The sequence below is a fragment of the Blennius ocellaris genome (genome assembly GCF_963422515.1).
Source record: "Blennius ocellaris genome assembly, chromosome: 21".
Lineage (NCBI taxonomy): Eukaryota > Metazoa > Chordata > Actinopteri > Blenniiformes > Blenniidae > Blennius > Blennius ocellaris.
Genome location: NC_137670.1, coordinates 15898837 through 15917460, shown reverse-complemented (window position 1 = coordinate 15917460; position 18624 = coordinate 15898837). Strand labels below are relative to the sequence as shown.

General features: G+C 42.3%; 1 protein-coding gene across 2 annotated transcripts in view; it reads right to left on the bottom strand.

Moving 5' to 3' along the window:
- The window catches only part of dock1 (dedicator of cytokinesis 1), a 175682-nt gene that overhangs the window by 37851 nt on the left and 119207 nt on the right, over positions 1-18624 (bottom strand). For both annotated transcript variants that reach the window (XM_080517321.1, XM_080517322.1), the window contains exons 30-31: positions 5985-6063; positions 4170-4270 (exon numbers count right to left, since the gene is read on the bottom strand). In XM_080517321.1, the coding sequence (XP_080373447.1) occupies positions 4170-4270; positions 5985-6063 (180 nt within the window). The remainder of the gene's footprint in view (positions 1-4169; positions 4271-5984; positions 6064-18624) is intronic.

The window sequence follows — 18624 nt, the reverse complement described above, 5'->3', positions numbered from 1 at the left end:
TCCCCGTCTCGCTGGTTTCATTACGTAAAGAATTGTAAAGCTCTATAAGACTCTCACTAGAATGTGCAAAACACTTTCAAATCAGCATGAAGATTTGCTATTACAGGTCAAATCTGACCAGAAACATGCAAATCTGTCCATTTTCAGTTGAGAACATTAACATTTTAGGTTCTGTTGATAAGCATGCTAGTTATTGCAAGTATTGTGACAATGCTCCGATTTGAATTGAATACCTGTGCTTTACATCGATAAAGTAGAAAAAATAAAAACAGAAATAAAACCTGTAAAAAGTATATCTCGTCATATTTATCGGGTAAATAGTAATTTACGATCCCGATCTGGGCTGAATTGTTTTTTTTTTCCTCCATCATGTGTGCTTCTTACCTCATTTTGCTTTTTTAAATTTCTTTGTGCTTTTCACCTGTGATTTCTCCCCGGTGGTCACCAGGTATGAAATAACGTTAAGTAATTAAGATATCCCTCAAGGATCCGTTATCAACATTAGAGCTTCTACGTTCACGTACTTGCAGCAACTTCCTGTCTGGCTCAGCTTCCCTCTGCCATTATAAATGTTGTTTAATGAATCGGACTCATTTGCTCAGATTTTTCTCACTTTTACGTCTCTTCTACCAACACGACCTTCACTTAAGTCTCTTAGAGCTATGGTTATGGAATTTCTAGTTCTTTAATAGTTTCATTGCAATATGTACAGTGCGTATATTGGTATTGCAAAAACACTACATTTGCATTAGATTCAGACGCCCTAAACATGCCTTGCTCGACTGAGTAGCAGCATGGTGGGAATACATACGGTCACTTGCAGTAGTTGTCTGATGTTCAAGCACATTTTATATTGCTATTAATATATAAATAATATAAATATATAATATTGTTTGATTAATTGAAAATATTATTTCAGACAGGTGGGCACAAATTAAATTATTCAAAACAAACAACAAAATGTATTAAAAACATGCAAAACAAATAAATATAACAGAGCAAAGCAAAGTTAAAAAATAAGTAATTAAATAAATGATGGCCAAACATATTCTGAAAGGAGCTGAACAATAAAACCTAAGCTTATTTTTTACTCCTACTCCCTTCTCCACCCACCACAACAATTGTTCATAGGTGTTCATACCCCTCCCCATTTTTAAAATTTTATATATATATAAAACAAGAAATTGTACAGAAATTATGTATAAATAATAAGTTATTTTTTACACTAGTGTAATATATAATAAAAAAAATAAGAAAGTGATTATAGTCATGTATTACCTATTTAATTATCATTATATAAAAGGCTTTGTGAAGTTTGCTTGATTTTAATAACCCAACTGTCTGGTGTGTCAATATAGAAGAAAGTTGCACTGCAATGTTTTGACTGAAAGGAAATGAGCAAAATTCAACATTGCCCAGGTCAAAACACTGAAGCATAGATTGTCGAAGGTAAGAATGTTGTAAAGCTCACAGACTGATTCTTAGACACACTATTAGCAGGATGTTGAGCTATAAGTGCACGTCTACTCGAGATATACTGAAGATGTATTACATCTTCAACTCCTTCTGTATCTCATCAACTCTTAAAGGTGTAACCTTGCATGCCTCTCCCAGTTAATCGGCTGCGTGGTTTCTTCCTCCACGTAACGCCACGCTGATGACTGCAGGAACTATGGTGTCCTCGTCTGAGCGAGGACAGATGCAGGAAGCCGTTGTGCTCCGCCGCCGCCGCCGCCGCCGGCGAGACAGGCAGCTGTGACTGCTGGCTGTCAGGACCTTCAGCACATCCCTGTCAGTTCTGGGCGAAGGGCTCTCGGAGAGGTTAACCAGGAATAACATATCTACAGACGGACAGCGGCGAGCGGGTCCGGGGCCGATCTGCTGCGTAATGCAACGGGGTCAAAAAGAAAAAAAAGAGCAAATGAATATGACGGCACGACGTGATTGGAACAGAGGAGGGGGAGTGAAAACTATAGAGAAAGAGTCGGCTGGAGTGAAGAAAACACTCAGAGCTGACTGACAAGCAGTGGCCTGTAAAGACAGCTCAGACGTGATGGAAGCCCGAAAGCAAAGGACGTGTGAGATTTTCACCGAACCCGACAACACGATGTGCATTTTCCCCTTCATCCTTCACAGACGGAGATCATGAAAATGACATTTTTGTATGATCATTTATCCAGTATTGTACGAGAGGCTGAATAATATTTGCTAATAACCTTTCAAAGTGGAAAAAAAAATGGATTTGCAGATTTTGTTGCTGTTGTTGTTGAATTTGGCCAATTCCCTGGATTAGCTATAACAACTGTTGGCGTCCCAGAACAATATTTTTCTTCTAAAATTAGGTTTGACGGAGCAAACTAGTAGTAAAGAGATGAAACCAAAAACTAATTATCTCTCAATTCACCAGTCGCACATGTGCATTACAACGTACTGACCACAGTACAATTCTATTACATTTACATCTTTAAAAGGATGAAACACTTGGCCATATGGAGCTGGAACTGCAAAATATAGAAGGCTGAACTGATGCATAATATAGCGTTAAGTGCACCCCTGGTGGTGGAATGATCGTACTGCAGGTAATGTCAATTTCTCACAGCTGGTAAATTGAATGCGGCGGTTCTGATTGGCCTCTCCGGTGAGACGGTTCTGGCCTGCGGGCTGTACGTTTGACACCTTAGAGGCTTCACACATTAAATTAAGTTTTAATAAGGCTTACTTATTGCTTATATAACTACTTCAGGGAGAGCAAAAAAACCTGGAAAGTGGCATCCCTCAAACACGAACACTATTTTAATGTGAAGTTGAAAAGTCAGCACACGATTAAAGTAAAAAAGAAACAACAAAAAACACTTCTGAGTCAGCGCTCAACAAGAAAGGCCCCATTTTTCTCTTCAAAATAGTGCTGAAAAAATAGGTTGGTTGGCTTTTTAAAACCTGCACTGACTGGCTGTTTGTGATTTCTACCCAATCTGAAGCGGCTGAAGTGACGGGCATAACGCCGTGATTAGAGGGGCAGAACGACGGACACACCAGTGGAAATAAGACTCCCAGTTGTGAAAAATGGAACGTAAACACAGGCATTTCACAGGCGCATTTATCTCCTTATTCATCGCCCGTTAGCAGAGCCTTGCGGGTCTTGAGTGTCAGGATTACACCGACTCCAGTAATGGACAAGAACAAACAACACCGGCAGACGGATGGCGCAGAGAGGTGGTGGTGGTGGTGGTGGGGGGGGGGGGGGGGGGGGGGAGTAAATGCAGAGTGTTTTAAGAGCCGTGCTCCACAAATCTTTTGATTTCAACACTCTGTTCCCCGCTCCTCAGTACGGCACAATAATTGGTATTGCAGACAAAGCTGACAGGTCATGCACCGGCGCGCAGGGAAGCGAGCCGAGCACAGAGCGCGGTGAGAGGAAGACGGTGAGCGGGAGGTGGAGGGACAGACGGTGCGGAGAAGGAGATGGAGAGTGGGCGGGCGGAGGTGAAGAGGCCGGTGACAAAGAAATTGACAGTCCCCGAATAGTATCCTTGTTACTCACCCCGGAGGCGACCTGCTCATATTTGAATGGCGTACTCATTAGCGCCAACTAAACAATCACAAGGTTTCTGTATGGACACTGTGAAAAGCACTTGGCTGCTCCATGGCACCAGACTTTGTTTGACATTCTTTTTAACAGTGGGCAGTTTATCAGGGCAACATATTCATCGCTGACCAATGAGGAGGCTTACTGTCAAGCTGGAGCCGGGCGTGATGTATGCTGTGGTGACAAAAGCTCTTCCAGAGGGGACGAGAGCCAATATGCTCCACGTTTGCCCAGAAAGCGTTTACATGTCGGGACGCGCTGCCAGACCCGCCGAGATATCCTAATGTGGATGAATGGCTTCAGATGGACGCGGAATAAATCAGACTTGTAGCCGAGGGCACGATTAGGCAAATTTACAGAAGCGAAGGTCTAACTTTCACAGATTAAAAAAAAAATTTAATAAAAAAATCGGAAATTGAAATTCTTTTGTTACACGATGTTAACTTCACTCACCAACATCACGAGGAAAAGAAAAGAAAAACAGAGGGTCAAACAACATGCAGGGTGCCGAGTGTCCCTCTGATGGGTGAGAGAGTCCCGGGAGCTGCGTCGCTGTTGGAAAACAGGTGATCTTCATACTCACTTGTGGAAGATCTTTGCTCTTTTGTCACTTGAGAAGTTCTCCAGCTGCAGTGACTCCTGGGTGAGGAAGGCGACCGCCAGATGAAAGTAGTTGTTCCACAGCTGATCCAGACAAAAAGAAAAACAACAAAAACATAGGAAAGGTAAATCATTTTTTTTCTTTCATTTCGATTGAGAGATCAGATCGTCCAGTTTACATAATGACATGTTACAACATTAACACATGATTTACCTGGAAGCCCACCAGTATTAAAGATAGATGTGCTCACTGGACTAATTCATGCCTCTAATGTTTCATTTCACATTTTCCTTTAAGCCGCAACACCGAAGAAACGTGGAGTTTATTTGGATGATGTGTCAGCACTGTTTCCTTCCTCTGTTTGTCCTGAAAATCACTGCAAAGAGACCCACTTGGCCACATTACTTAACAGACATGAGCACAAAGCTTCAACGGTACGAAGCAATCAGTTGTGCTGTTTACATGGATTCTGACAAGATCATAATCAGAGTGTATCAATTAGAAGTGTTTACATCAGAAGTACGGGCAACAAATCTTTGACCTACATGAGCAGAGTGCCAAATTGTGGCGCGCACTTGTACAGATGAGATTTATGAAAGCTGTGATTACAGAATTAATACAAAAGTGTAACACGCCAGCATAAATTCATTGAATCAACATGCAAGTAATTGACATTTTGGCTTTAGATTAAGCTTTCATGTTTAGTTTTCTTAATTATGTCATTAATTCTCTTGGTGAAATTGTGATAAAAAAATGTTTTTTATAAAAAAAACTTGCGGCCCACAAACGAAAGGAAAGAGGAGCACATGACACCCGGATTAAACGACACAAATATAAGTGGATCGGCGTTTAATCAGATTCCTTGTAGCCGCATGTCGTGCCTCTCAATAATAAACTATATGGTCAGGAAAGCTTTACGGTTTCATTAAACCAAAAGGCTTCGGTGACACGGCTACACTTGTGTGTGGGGAAGCTGTCCCAGCAGACGAAGAGGCTGGTGATTTAGGCCAAAGTCCTCCGGAGCGCAGTCTCAATCAGACAATGACGGCAGCTCAAGGAAGAGCAGCAGGAGTCGTCATTTCTTACGACTGCGAGTACAGAACATTGCACGCATGTGAAACAGGAGCGTTCACGATGGGCTGAATACGGAGGGCGACGCTATACGAAGCGCAACGTTTCTTATGCGGATAAAAGCAGTAACAACTGATGGATGAGACGACCATAAACTATTCTTTAGTGATAAATTCGCCGGCGCGCCGGTGAGCTTTCGCTTGAGGTGGGAGGAAAAACCTGACAGCTTTATTCATAAACCGCAGAAGTGCTGTAAGTCGCACTAAAACACTGAAACAATGATAAATCCGCCAGGACTTTCAAAGCTTAAAGCAGTGGAGCTGCTGACAACATTAACATCCAAACACAAGTCAGACATTTAAAAAGCAAGTACGAAAAGTTTCTCCCTTCTCGGGTGAGCAGGTTAAAATATTCACAAATGCACACGAAATTGCTGGCAATTACTGGATAATGGATGTTCTCCTGGCATATCCTTTTTTTTTTTTTTTTTAAATTTCTTCAACATTCAGTGACTTTTTTCTTTTTGTATTCAGCAGCTCCAACAATGATGCCTGAAAGTAGTGTTTATGAGAAATGCCACCAAAATCATTCCCACACGCTGCTCTCAGCAGTAACTGGAACGGTAATACGATGTTGCCTTGACTAAAAGAATACGATCTTGACTTTAAAGGAAGGATCTCAAGATCTGAGTAAATAAAAAGAGGCAGTCGTCGGTTCGGTTCTTACCTGGAGCTCAAAGTTGGTTTGATCCAGGAACTTCTTGTTCAACACTGCTGCATATTGATTAATAGCCCGAAGGAACACCCTGGAAAGAAAAACGGTTTTTAACTAACCTTCTTGAAAAAGGCAAACAATTATTCCAACGTTCATATGTGGGCATTTAAATACCATAATTCCTAAAAATTGCACCAGCTTACAGTCACTGTGAGATCACTTTGCACCCTCCCTAAGAGCACATCGTTGTTTTAATGGTACAGAACTGATTTCTGGAGATGAATTTAAAAGACAATAATTCACATTAACGAGAAGTGAGATCATTTACACACTACTAATTTGAACGAGTACTCCCTTAGACGTGATAAGAATGTAAGTAAGAAATAATACACATATAAATTCATATTTCTATACAAATCACAGTAATGAATGCTTCTTGTTCCTCCAAATCAAGTGTGTGTAGAGGACAGATGGGTTTATTGGTGATATTAAACGTAATGTTAATAGTGTTGACACTAATGACAATTGCATTAACGAAATGCAAACCAATCATGACATAATTGCATGTAAATTTCACTCCTTTATTCATGTTTTTGTTCCCCCTCTGAGTTGTTTTTTTCTCTCCTAAAGGTCAGTCTTGTTTATCATGCCTGTTGTGTCCAGTAAGAACTGGTCTTATTTCTTATCACTGCGAAACACTGCGGTTTGGGGAAAAAAACAAAAACAAACAAAAAACAAAAAAAAACAAAAGGTACACAAACAAATGTTTTTCTCGGATGTGGCGAAGCAGCGGAAATCTAGCAGCTGCAGGAAGATTCTCGAGAAGCCTTGATGTCAAAAGTTAAAGCATGTTACAGTCGGATCCACCGAGTTTAAAACAAACGGCTGCGCTTTTCTGCACTGCGGGGAATCACCCAATATGAACCCGGTAATTAAGTGACGGCGGACAGGAAACACTCCACAGTGTGATTATTAACAATACACACTTCCGACAGGAGTTACAGAGCTTCAGTTCACGGAGGTTGAGAAGGTCAACAGGCACCCCGAAAAAAAAAAAGATGCAAGGGGGTAGATCTTAATGAGAACACCGTCTGATGGGTTAATCCACTCTGATGCTGCAGAATTAAATGTTAATAACTTAAGTGGCATGAAGCTTTTAGAGGGGAATTATGATTGCTGCTCGCAGAGTCAGAGGCACACTCGCTATTTAACTTCATTTCCTGGATGAATTTGCCATTTGCTATACAACAATCTCCGAGAATTGTCTATTGAGCAGGAAAAAAAAAAAAAAAAAAGGAGAGGAAGGAGCTCTTATCATGCGTGGAGGAGGGAAAAAAATGTCTCGCGCAGCATATTAGACAGCTTGGTTGACTTTATTTAGGGAGAAATCACCCAAGGCTCGGGGCTCCTGCTTCGGTTTATGAGGGTGTTTTTTCCTCACAACTGCTAATCAATGAGCAAACTGCAACATCTTATTGCCCGAAGAAGCACACAAAGATACGCCTGAATGTGATGAGACAAAGAAAGAAAAGGAAAAAAAAAGGACGGCAAGGTGAAACAAGGACGATTGTTATGCCACTTTAGTGGATTTCATCAGGGTTTCATGAACAGGCAATGAAGCAGCATTAAGATGTAATGCTTATGTAACCGACACTGGCAGGTGAGCAGACATGGGCTGCAGGGGAGCCTCCCCCCCCTCTTTAGCACCAGCCAAATCCTTACTGGAGCCGGGCCTCAATGTCAAAAATCAACAATTCCACCCACATTCCCGTCGGCGTTTCTCACTCTGCGCTTCAAGAAGGTTCTCCGGGGTTACGAGAAGGTTCGACACGGTGGAGGGGAGGACGGGTGCCGACGCGGGCGACCTTGAATTTCGCGTCGGCAAAGCGATGGGAATCGCAGGGTGTTTGAAGCCTATGCGATATTCATGTCCGACATCTATCTCTATATAGCTGGCTAAATCAATGTGAGGCGCGTGTGATATACGTTAGGGCCGACCTTCATCATTATCTGAAAAGGTTAACCGTCATTGAACACCTCTGGACACGCCATTAGAAGTCCATTTCTCATGCTCGCCGGCGTCCCGAGAACTCCTCCGCCACCTCCGAAGTGCTCCAACTGCCTATTACCGCCACCCCGTCCGCACCAGCCCGGGGAACCCCCCGCGCACACCTCACTCAATTTTCCGCCGCTGTGAACATGCCAGTATGGCTGACAGGCTTAACAGCGGCTCTCATACCGGAGTGTGTTTCCTTCCACGGCGCCCTGTGCGCCAGCAAAGAATTAGTAAAAACTTTAAGTGTGGAGAAGATAATTAGGGTCTTTCAGAGTTGAAATTTGAAAGTTGAAATGAAGCTGAATTAATGTGATTAATCTAATACCACTTACATTTGAACTATTTCACGTTTTTTTCTTGCTAAAGAGAACCCCCCCCCCCCCCCCCCCGCCATTTGAATAATGTCAATTTTTATTGGCTGTTCTCAATGACGTCAGACATGTTTGTATGATATTATGGCAAGCACACTGCATTACTCTATATATGTAATCTAAATGAATAAAATCAAGTTCCCCGGTTATTGGTTGGCTCCAACTCTCTCTCCAGTCAATGTCTCACCTCTTCTGTTCAATTATCTTCATCACACGCGGAGTGATTGAAGCTGCTTCACCTCCAGGCTTAAACAAAATCCCAACATACATATTACTGTATCCAATCATGAAATTGAGACTGAGCCTGATGCTGTGAATGTTAAGATCACACACCAACACCGACACCGAACAAATATATAAACACTTTGTTTTTGCTCCCTTTGTTGCTGCCAGGACTAAGATTAAGACTTTTTTATGTATACAAAAAGGCCAATTAGCCTTAAATACTGTTCGTAAATGTGTCTAATTCTGTGTTAAGCCCACTGTATACTCCCATAAGAACCGTGAACAGTTTCAGTATTAAGTTTCTGTCCGAACGGCGATGTTGGTCCGGGATTAACCCGAGGTTTTAACTGCAGGGTCTGACAGCCCCCAGTGACGCGTTCAGGGGCATCACGTAACTCCGACCTTTCTACATGTTAACGAGCTGCGGCGCTCCTCCAGTAGCTAAACATGATTAAAATATGACTGATGTAGTCAGTGAGCCAGAACGTGTGCGTGTGCAGCCATATGAATAGGCCTTAAGTGAGCATTTCTCTGCTGAGATAATCCATCCACCTCGCAGGTAGCAGATCAAGATGCTGATTAGACTGATGCTCATGAATGCAATGCTCATTTCTCAACCATACTCTGTCTCTAAAGGCGTTTTCAGAGAATTCGGCAACACATCCAAACCAGGCTCAGAATCGCAGCCCAGGACCTCCACATCCAGCGTCCTAAACCTCTGAGGTGGTCTGAGACCAGCCACCAGGACCCACCAGATACTGCCCGGCGTTCTGACCCTTCATACTCGGCGTGAAAAACATGCTGGTATTAGATTCAAAAGGAATTTAACCTGAGATGACTTTATTACCAGCTGTTTTGATCCATTTTTAATCAAACGCATAATTGGAAAGGTGGCATAATACATATGTTAATACTTAAACATTGAAGCTGGACCAGGACTGTCACATTTATTGTTTGCGATTGCATATTTTAGCATTTCAATTCATCCAGATGACATTGACCTTTCATTAAGTTTTAGAAAAATGTTGTCTTACAATTAAAAAACAAAACAGAAAGCTCGTATTTATTCATGACTCCTTCACAACCCTCATTCTCATGAGAGCTAAAAACACAAAACATAGAGGCACGGCCAGGACAATGATAAACAACTAACATCAATGATTTATATATTGATTGTTACCCATTTCTCTCTTTTGTTGTTGTTGAACTTGTTAGTGGAAAAAAAACATCCTCTGATATCCACAGACTACAAAATAGACTCAGCTGAATGCAGTGTTTAAATATATATATATATTCAGCTGAGTCTATTAGTCATATATATATGACTAATTATTGCAAGTGTAACAGTCGGGCATGAACATGAGAACACAGTGATCATAAGTGAACACTGCGCTTTGCTTTCAGGTTCAATGCACTTCAGCTGGAGTGCATCGCAAGGACAAATTTAGAGTGTGTAAGTGCGCTTGAAGTTTTTATAAAAAAAATTTTTTTTTTCCTAATCACCAAAAGCTTCAGTCGAAATTTGGACAGACACTCAAGATGTGGCGCGGCGCTCCGACTGCCGGGTCACATGATGAGGAAACGAGTAAGATCAATGCTCCTCGCGGCTTCCAGCCAAATATGACTCAACAGGCAAAGTGAAGCTGTAATCAACCATCTCTTCTTGATCTTCCTTTCTGTAGAGAAAAAAAAACTCAAAACAAAACAAAACTGCATGACAACACCAGTGGTGCAGCACTCCGCTGGTGCCGACGCTAACGTGCAGTGTGTTTTTTTTTTTTTTTTGCCTCTTTCCAAAAACACTGTGTTATAAGTGACTCTCGCTTTAATGTAAACTCCAGCAGCTAGAAGCCTGCTTGAAGACGGCCAGTCTGCCTGAGCGCAGACAGATAATGGTCGTTCGCTCACAGACAGGACAGCTCCTCTGCGAGCACATCCTGCCATTAATTAAAGCGAAAAACTTAATGAGGCAGATGAAAATAGAATATACTCTCCTTCACAGTGGGCGTTAAATAAGACACTCCAAAAAGGCCATTTCAAACAAGAATAAACTAATTTGGGCCTAATTCCTTCACATTGTCATATATATTCGTGATAAATGTGGGTATAAAAAGCTGCAGTCTCTAAGTACATATGATAGAGTGATAAATGGGATAGTTAGTTATAGAGGGATTAATAGACAAATGTGCAATTATAGTGAAGCATACAGAAACAATTTTAATTTATATCAAAACTAAAAGTGTTACAATAAACACTTGAGTGCTCGCTTTCTGCTACGACAGTCAGCATTTCTATTGACATCCCCAAAAATAATAATAATAATATCTAAGAAAATCAACCCCAAAAAAAACCAAACAGCTGGCACTCCTGCAGCTTCCTTGTTTTTTTTAATGTTAAGTTCAGCAGGGAAATCAGGGGAACTCTCATCATCTCCAAGAAAACACAAGACACTTTCTGCTGAGATCGACAAAAAAAAAGACACATTTAACTTTTTAATTAGGCAGTCTAGGAGCAACACGGCACCTCCTACTCATTTGAGTCATTTTGCTACAGTAAACAAATGGAATCATTATGATGAACAAGCTCCATCAAGCCGTCAGTGTCAGAGAAATCACCCCCTTAATGCCGACTGATAAGTGCGCTGCATGTTTTAGCACAGAAAAAACACCCTTTTTATACTCCTGCTGCTTTTTTTCTCTCTCTCTCCCAGCTTCAAATCAGTTGCAAACGGCAAAGTCCTGCAGCCACGATACACCGACGCAGGCCGATTTGCCCTGAAGACGCCGCGCCTATATGCTAATGAAAAGTTATCAGCGGATCACACTTGCTAATTGAGTTCAGGGAGCATCACCGATAACGATCCCTTTGCTATTTGCATACTTTTGCTGAATAGCAGGCGTATCAGCCTGTGCTGGGAGATAATGCAAGGTCAAAAATCCTCATCGCCAGAGCAATTAATTAAATTGGATCATCTTTATTTCAGATAAGGGATCGAGTACGAGATCAATGTGTCCGTCAGTTTGGATTTCAACCCAATTCTCACTGCACTGCCAGCACAACCTCCTCTCAGTGTATCATGCCTTTTAAGATAGATCCTAATCATTTCTACGGAGCCGCACACCCAGGGGCTTGCTCGGGGACGCTTTAATGAGTCAGAAATATCACCGAGTTGAGTCAAAGCACTGGCATCACCTGCTAGACCTTATCCATTTACACCGAGGGAAGAACTCCTCACTTCCGCAGCCCACTTTCAACACTCAAGCCCCTTTAAACATCTGAAGTCTCTTCAGTCGGGGCTGGGATAATGCTAATACAATTTTGCGTCAAATGCAAAAATGGTTGGTATTTAAAAGCTCCAAATCAGTATGTGTGGGATCATTTTGGCATGCTGGATTGTGAAACGTGCTGAAATACGGAATAAATACCTGACAATTGACTCATTTAACCGAACACTGTCATAAAATGACAAGAAAACAAAAAACAAGCAGCTACACAATTAAAACGTCACAAATTTGATCGATCCATGTTTCCTGTAATTTGCGCTTACTGATTGCAAACTTACTGTCAACAACGAAGACTTTGTTTTTGCGATTGTTTTTCAGACATATAATTTTCCCTTGAAAACTAAATCAGTATGGCAATAACCTCAATAAATAAGTTGCTGTGATGAAAGAGGACAGAATTCCTACAAACTCCAGAAAGTTGCTGTGAACAGTCTTTAACTCATGCCCATATGGGGAATTATCAAAACCCAAAATAATATAGAGAACATCAATTTATATATAAAAAGTAGTTGACATTGTCAAGAGAATTGTTTAATGTAGGCAAAATGTCAAAACTGAGACAAGAGCAGAAGTGGAGAAGAAGAACTTTTGCGGGATACTGAACTCAAGCGGCACATAGAAGCTTCGGTCACTCGTGTTTAAGGGCCAATAAAAGCTCAAGAAGCCAAGACAAAGTGTTGCAGTGGAACTGTCATTGTTGTTGAGGATGTTCTTCTTACACTTTGTGGTTGCAGCTGACTCGGCACTTTTTCAATCCGCCGCCGCAACTGTTGTGAGTTGTTAAGGGTCTTTTGCGACGTGGAGTGACGGAATGAGGAGGCTTTTTCTTGTGGCTGCCAGGCTTTTGAAAATACAGAAAATTCAGAACAAACCGACTAAGAGACATTCCGAAAAAGCTTGACCAATCAAGATGAAGATTTTCAGGTTGGATTTAAAGTCAGAGTGTGACGACCCAACAAGACCAACAAGGTCTTCTCATTCAGAGCAAAAAGTTTTTCAAGAGGTGAACAGATTCCTAATCGGACAGACCGTTAAATATTGGTCAGCTGGAAAACATCAGAGTATTTGTTAAGCAGTGGATGATCTAACGAGACGCACTCATAGATTAAAACAAGACTCTGAACCGTCTGACCCTTCAACATACTTCCTCCGGGATTCAAACGGGAAAATTAAAGAGAAAATATCAAAATTATCAGACAACCCTGCTATGGAGACATCAATATGTTTCACAGAGTTAATAGAGACGATACAATGATGGTATATGAGATGAATACAAAGGGCACTGGCCTATTAGTGGCTTGATATTTATGCTATTGACCGCCCTTTTAATCCGTGTTGATTGCCGTGTCATCGATGCCTGTTTGAATGCCAGGTTAGATACACATCACTTATGTACTCGGAAGACGGGGCCGTTTGGCTCGGCGTACTGTTGATCTAAAGACGAAAGTAATTGCGCGAAAGGAGCGTTCGCCAGCTCTACTTCAGCGTTCAAAGAGGAAGGACACAGATGAGCTGCAGCGCAGTCGTCGGATCTGGCCCGGTGTACTGAATCACACCTTCAGACCAGAGAGGGGGAAAGAAAAAACATTTGCAAATACCATGTCCCTCTTTTTAAACATCCTACATTTCCATTTGAACCATTCTTATAAACTTGAAGGGTGGTGGAATACGAGTACTTCCAGGTAGAGCACAGCTCTGGAAGACACAGATTTCCTACACGGTAAAGAATCCCACCGGCTCTCGATAATGACGGTAAAGAGAGGTAAAGAGAGCGGAGAGCCACATTGGTTGTTATCGTCCTTCGGGGAACTGTTTCACTCCATTACACTATTAGCACTGCACACCACTAACGAAGGTTTAAACGCGGACTTCAAGTGGCGCTGCATGGATGGTTTGTGATAGTGGCGCACCTAATAAAGTATGTGGGATTTGCCAAAATCTGCAAACTGCATGGAGCTGTGCCGCTGCTGCCAAGGCACTCGGCACCTGAAGATAAGGTCACTCACATTTTGTTGAAATTACCCGCTGAAGGCTCAACGGAATTCACTGCAACGCTGGACTGAACTGAACTTAAGCACAATGAATCAGGAGGTTTTCAACGTAACTTTCTTCCTCGAGACATCTTAAACCCAACAGCCATTAGATCCCAGCGCAGTCATTTTTATCTTGGCGGGTCGCGGGTTGTGGGTGCTGCTCAATGGATCACTACACTTGTGGCAGTCTTATCACCCAGTGCGAGTCCTCCCGCCTTTCCCTGCTCCCAGACGTGCCTTGCCCTCCAGGTCCCGGGTGAGTCGTTATTCGTTGCCAAACGGCGGCCGTGTCGCTTTAGGAAAACCCTTAAATAATGAGGGACGGGCTGCCGAGTTAAAGAGCGGCTTCGCGAAGCTGTCACAGCCTTGATGGGCTGTGCAGCGGTCAAACAACTCAACTACTGTTCTCACATTTAACAAGACGCAGTGACATTTATTTGGCAAACGGACAATGGGGGATGTGAAAACTGCATGTTAACACAAAACTATATCTTTAAATGAGCTGCTGTTTTATTGTCAAGGTGATTATATTCTTTTTATTTCAGTATGTTTTGTAACTTTAGGAACAATACATACTGTTTTTGAGAGCACTCTACATCTAGAATAATAACTCAAACGTCTCTTTTCAAACGCCTGTAAATGTGCCCACAGCTTTGAGCCAGTACTTTACTTTATTCACTAAATGCCTTGAGAATGTTGCAGAAATGGGAGCGAGTGATGTGTAATACCACAAAAACGAGACGGAATACTCAAAATATCACTGATTACAGTTCGATCATCTTACATGATTTCTACTCAATTTGTTAATTCTGTTGCTGCAGTGTTCACAGCTGCTTACGTGCTTCACTTTACGACTGGAAGCAGGAAAAAAACCCACGTTTTGGACTTACGATCAGTATGCCTACTATGCCATTATTACGAGTTGAAGGCTGAATGGGACAGGGGGGAAAAAAAGAAGCTAATGTAGTTCTACTTTAATGTGGATTTGTAACGGGCAGGGTGACGAAGGACTTTCACAAAAACACATGTGATCTCAGTGCGTGATGCCATATTTACCATGAACATACGTATGTTGTGCACAAATAAAACATGCACACCCCCCCCGTCATTCCCCGGAGCAGAGTGAGTCCATCTCCATCGCCAGTTAGCCGTCACTATCAAACACTGGCCGGTTGGCACGGGGCGGGGAATGACAGTCGGTGGTGAACCAGCCTGATGCCGCTGTCCCCGGGGCAATTAGAGCCTATAAATCAGTTTAGAACTGGGAGGAAGTATGAACGGATGGGTAAGGAAGGAGTAGGAGGTGATGCCCATCTCATTAGCGGCCCCATCACGATGTGTGAACATGAGAGAAGCGCCTGCCGGTGCCGGGGGTGGAAGTCCCCGCGCTGAATGTGGCATGTGTGAATTTCACAGAGAAATAAAGAGCGATGTCGGTTGAGGGGGGAAAGAAAACAAACCTCGGAATGTGCCGGTAAAAGCTCTTAAACGTCGAACCGTAATGGAAATAATCTTCTTAAATATAGTAAGCAATTATTCTTCCGGCCAGATAGAAGTGAATAGATAGTCAAGTTAATGTATACGTCATAATAATATCCTTTTTTTTCCTCTATTGATTCCATAAGTTTCATACATTCCAACATTGACGTACAGTATGTCTGTGTGCTTAAAAGATATTTAGTTGGTTTTTTTAACGTCTATTTTATCCAACTGTTTTGATAACTTCTCTAATTTCATTAGGAGTTATAAATAAACAGATATGCGCACTCCAATTTTTTTTTTTTTTACTATTAGTTTTATAAATCATTCCTGGGAGACTTTTCAGGTGCAATTGATTGTCTGCGATATGAATACAATCGATCGATTGAATGAGTCAGAAAACTAAAATACCGGATCAAAATACAATACAATACAAATAAAATCAAATTAAAGCTTCAAACAAAGACTCCGACACTCATCACGAACCCAAACGCGTTTTGACTAATTATTCTAAAATCGTGCCACATTTGCGACATGCCCCTGCCTCATTATTGGTCCCACGACTCTCTTCTCTATAGCCAGTGGGAGGCTTTTTCTTTTATTATAGGAGAAACGTTGCAATACACCCACCTGCCCCTGCAACTGGCTGGTGAATAACACCGGTTGAAGATCAAAATATATTCAAAAGGAGAAGAAAAGATTGGACTTTTATTGACGCTAATGTTGCTCTAAGTCCGATGGGAACGTAAATACTCAATCACGTCGAGTCACACGAACAAAAAACACATTTATGAAGTGATTGTATGACAAGAAACACGGCTTTGTGTGAAACCGTTTGCACGCAAGAGCAGAAATCAACAAATTAAAACATACAAATTATCTTCAGCACTTTGTGGTGATTCTTACTAAATGGTTGGCGAAGGCTGGTTTCAGTCAGTCCTCGGCGCCTTCATCCACTAAACCATTTTATATCAGTCAGACTTCCACATTTTGTGGATTTTTATGATTTTTGACAAACGTGAGCCTCAGGCCTCGTTTACACGCGAACGTCTCCTGTGAAAACGCAACGTTTTGAGCGTTCACTTGAAAACCTAAGCCTAAATTGTGTTTGGTCAAAAAAAAAAAAAACGTCCCCAATTTACAGGACACATATGCACAACTTGTGTACACACCCGATGAAATGAAGGATATATTCCCTCATTTTCTCTTTCAGCATTAATGCCAGATGACTCAGTGTGCATTCGAGGGGCCAGGTGGAAATCAGAAATAAAGATCAGGACGGGTTTCTTTCCCTCCCGGCTCGCTGTGTTTTCTCAACAGAACAAAGCACCAAACAGCTCCTGGAGGAAACACAAGTTTTGTGTATAATGGCCACGGATCGCACCGGGTGCAGCGATGTGGGTGTGCCTGATGTGAATCATAAGTTAACTCTGAATTTGCATTGCTCAGCATGAGGCTTAGTATCCACTTGGCATTCTTTCCCCTCGGTGGCTGATCTCTCCGGTCGTTAATATACGATAATCGGCACAAGTTTCAGTCTGATTTACTTTTGTCGATGTTTAACTTTTAAGATTTCCATACAGCTGACGTTGCTAGTCCTTTGCTGGTTAGCATCTCTCCTGAAAGTGTGGTTTTAGATGATCTTTCCTGGGGATTTACTGTTGAACAATTGCACTAATAATTTGAATATTTTTGTTTTTTATTTTTTATTGTACCAAACTCTGCATTCATTAGAAATGCACACGCAGTTTCATGTGTATCTCCCTTGTGCCAGTAGCCAGCGTTTTGCTTCAGAAGTGTGAAATGCACAATGGACATGGAGTGCATAAGTGCCATTACTGTAAATACAACACTTCCCAGAGTCTTTTAGATCCACAATGCAGGAATTATATGGAACGAATAATATGTGACCTTGGCTTGTCATTGTTAGAAGCAGACATGCTCAAATCAAATATATTCGGCCAGAACGCAGCAAAGGTGTTCTCCTAATTTGTTGTGACAAAAAAAAACAAACAAAAAAAAAACCACCTGGAGAATTCCAGCGGGCTTCGCTGTAAAGACCGCCAGATCAGTTGGACGGGCTTGTGTTTCATGCGCTTCCTACCACACTCCGACTGAAGCAAGTGGCTGAACCCACCGACTGAAATTGTCAGATTAATCTTTTGGCGGCCACAAACAAGCACAAATAGACTCAAAAAACGTCGCCATGGGAGACTACATATTTGGCCTCCCGTCTGCGAGTCGAAAAATAAAGCGTTTGGAATACCGCAAAGCACGGGGTGCGAATGAACGGCTGGCTGCTGTGCGGCGATGATCACGTCCATAAATCTGCTCAAGACAGTACGGGGATCATAACGGGGCGCGAGGAGGTTGAACGAGCTCCTTTTGTCCAGCGACTGCACACGAGGGGAGTGTGCGTCGCTTGTGTGTTTCATGTGTTGCTCCTATGGGTTAGTCTACAGCTGAGCAGATGTGATTTACACACCTGCAGGGGTGGTGGTGATGGTGATAGGGGTATTGGGGGGGGGGGGGGGGTATTGGGGGGGGTAATCCTCACGAAGCTCCACTGATGTCTCCTGCATTGTGACCCAGGTGTCTGACTGTGTTTTTCCAGAGCGCTGTTTTTTGAATTCCAATGAGAATCTGCCTCGCAGCAATCAAACAGACTAATGAAAGCAATAGCACCGCAATTGAGCAGCGGCGCAATCTCTTGTCGAATGTCCTCGCTGGCAATGATGTTTGAATGGCTTTGGAAAGGCTGGGCCGCTCAGTCGGCTGGCTGCTGCCGCTATACGCTGCACACCTGTTCCATCGCTTTCAGATCGCCAGCCTCTACGTTTGAATATCTTGTTTTTAAATGTTTAATTTTTGTCTGATTGGTGCAAGTTCTCCTACAAGGAACAAACTTGTTGGTTTTTTTTGTCATATAGGACAAATGCTTCTTACTGGGTTTTTTTTTTTTGGTTCAAAGGATTTGACATGATGTCTGTATTGTACTGCTTATTTTCAGTTTTATCGCAGCAGTTTACGGGGAGTGTGAACGTGTGCGGGTTTCTTCCAGCAGTCCAAAAACATGCCAAATTGCCCCAAGTTGTGACTGTGGGCGCGTGTGGTTGTTTGTCTGTCTGTGTGAGGTTGCCCTGACCCGATCGATATTAAGAAGTTGTGCTTTGCAACAGATCTGCACGAGGCCCCGGCATTTAG